The following is a 10,716-nucleotide window of genomic DNA, read 5'->3' on the forward strand; positions in this document are numbered from 1 at the left end:
TCACATTTCATGCCGGTAGTGTAGGGTTGCCTACTACAATTCAGACATTTAAAGTATTTGTTTATGAATGAGAGTAATCGGCTAACGATCAAATTATAAAGTAGTAATTTAATAGGTTTTTGATATTAAACTTTTTAGCGTATTAAAAATGTTGCACTTATTTCATTCAAATACTACTTTTTTGTTTAAATAATTATTGAATAAATCTATCTAGCATAAACAGCTGCTTATCGATTGCTTTGTTTATTGTTCTCACCCGATACATGGCGCCTGCGCATAGGCTAACATTTTCCAACTGCAACATGTGCGCTATAAAATCAGTTGTTCAAATGCACTGCAATCAGTATACAAAAATTCATACAGACATAAAATTGAAATGCATATAATATATATGTGTTTGTATATATTACCGTTATACATAGATGGGAGCACTTCCGCTCACTGCTAAGCAGTATTGATGATGTGAATATACATACATGTACTAATAACTGAATGTTGAGGTGGTTGCTTTAAACCAAACATAATGTGATATGACCTCAAAGACAAACATAAATAAATATGTAAATATGTTTTAACCAGTATGTCTGTAGGTGGCATTTGGGCATGACATTATCAATTTCGCCTTTTTGTGGTTAAAAGTACCACAGTATGGTCTATGACTTCGGCTTGCGCAGAACAACGAGCGGAAAACACAATAAAAACTGTATTAAATTAAAAAAATTTATAAGCATTTTTAATAATATCGGAAATATTTATCAAAAGCTAAAAAATCTATAGTGAAAAAATTGAAAAAAGGGGAAGCCGGAAAATATTAACATTTGCATGTTGAATGAGTAAACCCAGTGAAGCGTGAGGAGTTTTTGTTTCTCGTCGCTGCTGCCTGACTTGTGCATTTTTGTACGTTTGTGCGGGCGGATACAAACATAAATATGTATACATATGTATGCATATACAATTAAATTACTTCAATACCAATTATATAATATTAATGACGCGAACTAAATAAAGTACACAAAGAATACCCGAAATTTTATGGGAGATATCCAAATGTCTTTTACCATAAGAGCAAGGACTAATCAATAGCATATACCCATACATATACATATATATAGTGTGTATCCAAGAATATATGCGATTTATAGTTCATAGTTAAGCCAAAGCGAAAGTTTGTACACAAAATGTGAATAAAAACCTATGTAGCGGTTATATAGCCGATAGAAGTGCATTTGCCAAATTTTAACTCATTTAGAAGAAAGTAAAGAATTCTTAATTGAATGCGAGTATGGCCACGGTTAATGCAAATCCTATCAGTAACAGTTGCCAAAGCATCGCCTCGGCTGGCGGCCCGAGTGCTGGCAGTTTGGGTACGATTGTTATTGGCGGCGCGGCACCGGCCCAACAACGTTCAACAACCCACTATGTCAACGGCACTGGCAGTTTGGGCCGTCTCAAGTATCACAATAAGCACAAGAGTCTGGATGCCAGTGATGAGGAGCTCGATTATTCGCAGGTTTGTATGCTAAAGCGATTGACGTTTATTCTTTTCAAATATACATACATATTTACACATACATACATATATGTATGTTTGGCTTGAAGTTTCACGACTGAAGTCGGGCGGGGAAATCCATATTGCAAAGTGCCTATTAGTAATAATAGTTATTTAATTAATTATGTGTGTATAGGCGCATGTATTTCAAAATAATTTGCAGCCAACTGTGCAACAAATATTCCAATGATTATTGTAATCGAACGCTTTATTAAAATATTAGTTGCTGCTAGTCGAAAAATAACTGGAGAAAATGTTTGTTATATTTATACTATAGGGCTAGGTTGAGTAGATTGGAAAAATGGAACGTTTATCATCCTTAGGAATTTTTTATGCAATATTTTATATGTATATAATAATTTGTATTACTTTCCGTGTTGCTGATGATGAATATAAGTCATAAAGCAAAAATCATGCTGTCATGCTGCACATGAAAAGATTTTTCAGTTGAATGGCTTTTCACTAGGGTTGTTCAGTGTATGGGACTCAGTTTATTTTTGTAGGTAGGTAGGTATTATTTTTGTTGTAGAAAATAAAATAAAAATTAAAAACTTCCTCTTCAGTTGCAAAATTCTTATTTTCTATTTTATATATTTAATAAGAACTGATGAGTAAATCAAATGTTATTACAAACATTTTGTATGAAAAATGTTCAAAACATTCGTTTGCACATCTCATCAGATGCTGCACACTTCTGATAAAAATAGACTCCTGAGCCATGTCAAGGCTAAAGCAATTTCTGACATATGTATTGTAAATCTTTTTGACAATTTCGACGCCATATTTATAAACCCATGCCTTTGATGAATTTCGATTCCTCAGTTACGTTGTCAGGGCACTCTGTTGCGACCTCTACTAGATGTCGTTTTTGCAAAAGATTGAGGTATTTTGATATGAGATTAGTAATGACCCAAAATATTAACCAAAATGTGTCGTGTCATTCCTTAAAAAGTTGCTGAGATCCTATGTTATCTCTCTGATGCCAACTCGACGATTTTCAAGCATTGTTTCTTTAACTTTTTCGATGTTATTGTCATCGTGGGCGGACATCTAAGATGAGGCAGACAGGCTCTTAATGACTTCACCTTCACTGAATGTTTTGTGTCATTGAAATGCTTATGCAATATGGATCAGTCGGGGTCAAATTTAATCAGATAATGTAGGACCACAGCTCCTTCAAACAGCCACCACTTACTTACTTATTTATAAAATGTTAAAAGAATCAAACACGTGCACCACATAGGTCATCAGTGTCAAACTGGCGGTGATATGTGTGGTCAAGATCATTTGCAGAGTTTAGTCATGTGTTAATAATCGGAAAGGGGTGTCAATGGCACACGTTTTTAACTTAGCGTCTCGTGTAATTGTTACTGCATGTATGTATGTATGTACATACATACATATAAGTATATATAGTTTAAACAAATATATAATTAAACTATTAATTATAGCTCTGGTACTGAAATTTATCCTCAACTCTGTCCTAAATGAACTCTTTGGTAATGGAAAGCAGAGCAAATGAATTGGCAACTAAGTATATACATAGTATATCAGATACTTTTTCAAAATTTTGATAAGATTACCATCTTTCTATAGAGGACGTCATTTCTAACATAAAAAGAGGTGCACCCATTATAGTGCAAAGAACTTTATTTTAGCAGACTTGAATAACTTTAGAATATGAATCAACTGCGCTGTCCTTGAGTTAAATTCCATACGACCAGATTTGTTTAAACTATATAAAATCGTTTCAATATCTCTCAAAAAGTCGTAAACTTCACTGTGTGGTTATCTAGCAATGGATTCCATTCAAGTTGTCAAGAATACAGAGAAGTGCATTACTACACAATTTGATTTATCTGTAGTTACTTAAAATATAATTATAATTTTCAAATCTATTTGCCTTCAACTCATTAAAAGTTGAAGGTTTATGGCGCCACTAATGAATACATGCAAAAGTATGTATGTATGTACAGGCTTATATACCTGTGGCTAAGTGGTATATAGTGACATATTTAAAACATACAGTTTGTGAACAAATGTTCCCTAGTTGTTTGTAATTTATATACACTCAACTATAGTAACATATAAATATATAAATAAATATGTATTTATGTACATATGTAGTTACCAGGGGATGGCTTAGGAAAAGTTGTCATTAACTAACGAGAATTTCATGCGCTTAGAAATGGTGAGCAATGCCTCTGGGCGTGACAACAACCAACAAGAAAATTATTTCAATGCTCATTCACATGTATGTAGCCAGGCTGTATGTAAGTGTGTAGGAGTACTATGATGTTTTACTGCTGCTTTTTGTTTATTAGAATTCTTGATGGACTCGTAACATGAAAAGACTTGCCAGTTTTCTAGTTATTTATAGTGAAACAACGTTACCTATTTATTAATCCGTGAATTGTTTGGCTCTCAAAGGCTCACCTTGTATCAACAAGATTTACCAACAACAAGAGAGCTCCATCAATTCATTATATTTAGACAAAAACTCTGAGTTTTTTGCATCTACAAGTATCTTAACGGAATAATTAGTTTTCAAACTGGCAAAATTAATCAAAATGGTCAGTTATGATCACTTATTTTGACTAATAGATTCTATAATCCAGACAGCTACTCTCTCAAGTCTACATATTGACCACGAAAAATGTCTTAATGTATTTAAATATGATCCTTAATTTCATAGCAAAAAATTCCCATAATAACCGTCTTTCAGATTCCCCTTGGAGACCGCATCTGAGTCAGTGCATTTTTTTGGAGAAAGTTCGCCGGATGAAAACCCCAATTTTTTCCCTAGTCTCTGTTGTGTACCAGTGGGTCCGAATTTCGTTGACTTTATTCAGGCTACGGTTTATTTGTATAGTATTTCGTGCATTTAAATATAGTAAATTGTTACGTTTAAAAAACTAAACTCTCTTCTCTCTTGCTCCGTTCTAGATGTCACAGTCAACGCATATCATTGGACGTGTCAGATCGGAACGTTTTCTAGCAATGAAACCCGATGAAGATCGTCGTAGACGTACCATTATCATTGAAAAGAAGAATGACTCGTATGGCTTTACACTGCAGAGCTATGGCATACATTACAAGAAGGATCAAGAAGTAGAAATGATCACTTATGTCGATTACGTGGAGTATGATGGACCGGCTTATAAAGCTGGTATGCGTGAAGGTGATGTTATACTCTCCATAAACGGTAGTGATATGGAGAAAGCTGATCATAAGACAATTGTCGATTTTATAAAGAGCTGTGATACGCGCATGCGTATGGTTGTGCTTTTTGAAGACTGTGTGCGTAAGGTATGTATGAATCCATAATTTATTGTAGTAATATTTTGTTGTAATCACTTACTTGCCTCTCACAGGTGGATCTCCACATGCGCTACATACAATTACAAAACTTATTGCACAGCAAAATGAATGAACTGGAACGAATTTGCCTGCGAGAACGTGAACTACTCGAAGGCAAGTGGAAGACACATAGCTTACCAGCGCGCAAAAAAGCCACCACGTCACCGACTGACGCCGAAAGCGGTACATCGCCAACAGATGGTGAGAATGTGGCGTACTATCGACCGGCACTTTCCACTGAAGATGTTCCCAGTATGGCAAGATTTCAGTCGCAACAGCAGGCTATCATACCGCCACCAGCACAATTTACGCTCACCTATCATTACTTGGATCCGACCTATCGTTATGTAATTAAACCGGTCACATCCAATAGCAGCGGCGAGCATTTAGCTACCTCCAGTGGTGGTCCTGAGGGCATACAGCGTAGTCCAAGTGATCAGCACTTCATTTTACGTCATACAGAATCGGTTGACACGGCCACAGGCTTGGCGAGTCTTTCCCATCGCAGCGCCTTGAGTCAAGGACAGAGCGGAGCCAGTGCACAAGCACCAGTACCGCCACCGCGAACTTGTGAAAAACATAAGCCGCCAAATAAACAGCACTCAGTGGAACAACAGCATTACCAACAACAACAGCAGCAGCAACATCAACAAACTACAACGCCAGTTATGGCACAAAAAGCACACAAGTCCTCAAAGCATTGCTATGGCCATTCATGTAATCCCTGTATCGGTCATTTTCGGTGGAAATCGGCGGAAAAAGCAGCAGCTACTGCTGCGGCTGCAATGGGTGGTGCTGGCGGTATGACCGTCGCAGGGGGCAATGGTAATGGCAATGGCAATGGCGACAATATCAGTTTAGATGCCTATGATCTGGCAAGTCCGTGCTGTGATGCGCATTGCGTGCCAACGCGACGTCGTACACGTCATAAGGAACACACACACAAGCATAAACATCGTGATCGCGAGCGTGATTCAAAGGAACGTCAACCTAGACCTAAGTCGCAGACTTCACACACCTCGCCGAGTATTACGCGTCATCACATGCATCATCATCATCATCATACTGCACAAGACATGCTACAACAGCAGCCACAGCTACAGCAACAACAACAACAGCAGCAACATCATCACCACCATCATCTTTCACCACAACAACAACAACAACAGCAACAGCAACACCAACATCTTCAACAGTCACAGCCACAGCCACACGGTAATTGTGATTCTCACAATGGCAGCATGCGCTCTCGTTATTATGATTTGACCACCGGTCTAATGAGCCATTGTAGTCTACATTCTTGTACATCGAGTGAGTTCGCGCCAGCCGACTCTACTTCTTATACCACATCGCTTAGTACGGACACCTTGTACTGGGATCCAAAGAGTGAGCATTCAGCATCCCGACAACACTCCACCAAATCTCGCCAGTCTTACCAACAATACCCGCAACAACATGCACAACAGTCACAACAACAGCCGCATACACAACACCATCAACAGCAGCAACAGCCAACGGCGCACGTACACGGCGTCTATCAACAACGTTATCACATTACTGCCACACAAGTGCAACCTTCGCAGATCTATCCGCAAGCCACATACGTGCAAAAGCCGAAGTCATGGGATAATCTGACAACCAAAGCGGTGGGCGGTTACGGCTTTGGCTATGGCTACTTGGACACGGTGACCGTGAAGCCCGCTATGAAACTGCAAATCGCACAACAACGTCACTCCATACCACGTAAAAATCCCTACGGTCGCTACTCCACTTACACTGATGTGGAAAACTATGCGCCACCGCCATCACAATTCGTCGAAGAACTTATTACGACAACGACAACAACGAAGATTATGGCTAAATCAACGGAAGAACTCATTGCAGCACCGGTACCGCAAACAACGTGTGATTGTATGACGAAGCAGCAACAACAAGCCCTCAAGGCGGCACAATATCAAATTAATCAGGCGGCAAAAGTTTCGCATCACAACAACTGTCAGATGGGCTACTATTCCCACTTACCACGTCCGACATTGGACGCCGGCACTTCCACAGTGCAGACGACAACAACTGGCGTTTCGGGAGATGTGGCGACGGTATCCGAAGTGACACGATTGTAGGCCACGCTCGTTTAGACCAATCAAATAGGAAAGTGAAAATTGGTCTAAATAAGAATTGTCTACATTGGAAAGGATGAGCTAGTAGAGAGTGGAAAAGTGGAAACAAAAATTAAGTTAAGGTCGGCCACAGCAAATTTAGAAGCTTATTGAAGATTTGCAGACAAAACTCTGTTGTTTTAGATTTTGTAGGTACAGGTTATGTAGTTTAAATAAGATTATTTTATAGCACAATATATTGGTGTGACTGGCATTATTCAATTGGCGTTTTTTAATTCCGATAATAAGTCCGTATAAATTAAAAATCATCGGCGCTTCGTAAGCTATTTAATTTCTATTTGTGGCTTAACATCACGCTAATATGGGATCTGGGTTTAAAATTCATTAAACCAAACAATTTTATACTTCAAGCTGCTACAAGTCTGTTGATAATCTGATGGCATAAGTGTGCTCTAAGGAATATACGATAGGAGCGAAATACAATAGAACTACAAAAATATAGTATGAAATAATCATGAAGAATCTTCTTTAGGAACCTCTATAAATTTGAAGAAGTAATATGTATCAAATACCGGACAGATATGTGTAAAAACGTGCTAAGAATTTTTAATAATAAGGCAGTAATAGATTAGTTCAGTTAATATTTAGTTAGGTTACGTTGAAATGCCAAGTCATAGTTTTGAAAAAAAATGTAGAAAATAGCCCTTTTTTAAATTTAACTGCCTTAGTTGGGTGTCTATGTAGATAATGCCAAATTCCATCTCCTACAAAGTTCTCTGCATAAATAAATAAAAGGAAAAGTAAAATCCGAACTTATGACTATGTTCATATATGTATGTATATGTATGACCTTAGATATTAAAAACATTAAAGAGACAAAGAAACTATTATAAAACGTACAGCCAAATATATTGACATATTATATTGCACAATATACTGAAATTTTACTCATCCGTTACATACAACGATATTACAAGAAAACGAAACGTTACACAAGCCAAGTTTTAAGCATTTTTAACGAAACTCTCGAACAAACTTTAAAACGTAAAAAAAGACTCGAAAAGTAAACAATGCAATAACAAATTTGTAGGAGTTTATATGTATTATATGCATATAGTGTTTATGTATGCTTGTGTAGAGTAGAGCCGTGGGCAGTGTTTTAGACAAACCGAAGTAATAATAATAATAGAGTTCCGAAACAATTACTTTAAAGTTCAAACAGCCAAATTAAAGATAATTACAATATATGCCAGCAACAAAACGATTTCGTTCATACAGTGAAGGGTAAAATAGTTTTTATAGTTTTTTTATTAGGGTAACTTAACTATAGTTATTGTATATACATACATACATATGTATTACGTATGAAGTGTTATAACTAGTGCTCATATTTAACCAAAGATAAATAAAATTTTAACGTAGCAATACAGGAGTAACGTTATAAGCTTGCACTAAACTGCGAATACGTATCAGTAGTACTTATTAACCAAAATTTAAAATATTATTAAAATTTATTTAGTATTTTGCCTATAAATTATAGTTATTATCTTTTTTATTAAAGACTGAATTGCATGCCCACCTTTAGGTCTACTTATGTCTGCTAAGCTTAAAATTTGTTGTTGCAACAACTTTCTCAAGATTTTAACAGAATAATTAAAAGCAAATGATTTTATTTCAATGAATTGTGATATTACATAGCACATACTTAAATATTATATACTTGTAAAGTTTCTGATGTATGAAGCAGCAATTTCTGCATTTAGTTTAACAATACTTAATAAGCACAAGAATATAGATAATATTGAGGAATAAACCAAATATATACACACACATACTTATATGTTACATACATATGTACGTTCATACATACAAAGTGTAAGTTATATAATTGTGACGCATACAACATATTACTTTGCATTTTTTAAGAGGCACACACCGTGGGTATGAGGTACATATGTACATATGTACATACATACATATATACATTGAAAATAGCTGCATATGTGTTTAAAAGGAATAAATTGCAAATAATAAACTGTGTTAAATATAGGAAAAATTTGATTTGTGTTCGGAAACTAAATATCGCTAATATACAAGTATATTTTTTCAAATCATTATTTTACGAGTTGAAGAGGTAAGCAAACTACTAAAAAACCAAAAAAAATAAACTCTTGGAAAATTAATATTTCATATGTAGCAATAACTAGGAAGAAGCCGTATAAAGGATTTCATCGACGGCATTTTGGTAACGACCTATCGAGCCCCAAATCTGTTCATGCGCTGACTACTCACTTTATTTCATTTCTCTGCAAGCGCATTTTCGCAAAAGAAATGGGACGATTCTGACAAAACTATAAAAGATGTTTGAAATCTTTGGTGACTGTTTGTACGTGCAAGCCAAACTTAAGATATTTTAAGGAAACCATCGGGCCACGCCCACAAAAAGCCAATAATCGAATGCTATAAAGTGTCATAAGTAAGCAGGAAATTGAGATATACATTGTATAACAGTCTGGACTAAAGTTCTTTAAAAGGTGGGCGTGGCCCCACCTTCTAATAATTTTAATTTATATATACCGCAAACCATGCGTGGGGTTGACTTACCATAGGCCTCTTTCTAAACCTCATATCCTTAATAAAATAAATGCAGATTCTCTGGTTGACGTTTGGTTTTGACATCAACTCAATATATTAAATTTAACCTTTCGTTTGGAAGTAAAATATAGCAATAAAACTAAATAAGTCCGTAATATATGATAGAACTTAATTTGGTTGCAATCCATTGACGATATCGTCGAATAATGACGGTCGAACACCTATAGGGAACACCCTATAAATAAAATGATCTACATGAGTTGAGTCGATTTAGTCAAATCCGTCCTTTTGTATTTGTGAAGATTATTATAGCTTCGGTGCAACCGAAGTCAACTTGTTTCTAGGTTTTCTTTTTTTTTTTTGTGAAGTATGATACTGATGTACACAAAAGGTCATTGACTTTATAAAATGTATAACAAACACTTCATCGACTTCATAAACTGTAAACAAAAGGGACATTGATTCCAAAGGTTGTGGGCTTGGCTATATGTAAACAAAAGGGACACTAATCTCATAAAAAGTATACAAATAGGTCATTGACCTCTGAAAAATGGTCTACATGTATACCAAGGGGTCATTGACCCCAAATGTAAACAAAGGTTGTTGACTTTACTAAAAATAAGTGAAGGTTGTGGACTTGGTTAAATGTAAACAAAAGTGCCATTGATCCCATAAAAAGTAATCAAATTAGCGTATACCTGCCATACAAACTGATCGATCAATGTCAAGATAAAAATCGTTTTATACCCTTTATGTTATAAGAAATGGCCCTGTGAAAGGTATTGGAGCTTCGATGTAACTGTAGTAAAAGTTTTTTGAGTTTAATATAATTTAATATAATTTTTACTTCACCAGAAGGTATTTCCCCTGCTTTGATTCTTGCGAGTTGCAAGAGTATAAAAGTTTTGTTACACCTGAACTGCACTTTCTTATTTGTTTTAACTTGAAAAACATTGTCAAAAAATGCTCTTTTCAAATCGCTGCCCTTCCGATTGGATTTCCAATTATTTAAGTAAGCTTGGATGTAGTTATGGTTATAAATATTAAGTAAAAAAAATTGTTTTTTGGTTTCAAGATCCTGAGGCTAAAATTTAA

At 35.8% G+C, this 10,716-nt stretch overlaps 1 protein-coding gene across 1 annotated transcript; it reads left to right on the forward strand.

The window, feature by feature from the left end:
• Positions 1–105: 105 nt before the first annotated feature.
• LOC120779195 lies at positions 106–9,061 on the forward strand. The gene is made up of 4 exons (XM_040111460.1): positions 106–849; positions 1,150–1,510; positions 4,496–4,858; positions 4,924–9,061. Exons 2-4 carry the CDS (start codon positions 1,283–1,285, stop codon positions 7,027–7,029), a joined length of 2,697 nt encoding a protein of 898 aa, XP_039967394.1. The 5' UTR covers positions 106–849; positions 1,150–1,282; the 3' UTR covers positions 7,030–9,061.
• The last annotated feature ends 1,655 nt before the right edge of the window (positions 9,062–10,716 follow it).

The sequence above is a fragment of the Bactrocera tryoni genome, chromosome 5 (assembly GCF_016617805.1).
Source record: "Bactrocera tryoni isolate S06 chromosome 5, CSIRO_BtryS06_freeze2, whole genome shotgun sequence".
NCBI classification, from domain to species: Eukaryota; Metazoa; Arthropoda; class Insecta; order Diptera; family Tephritidae; genus Bactrocera; species Bactrocera tryoni.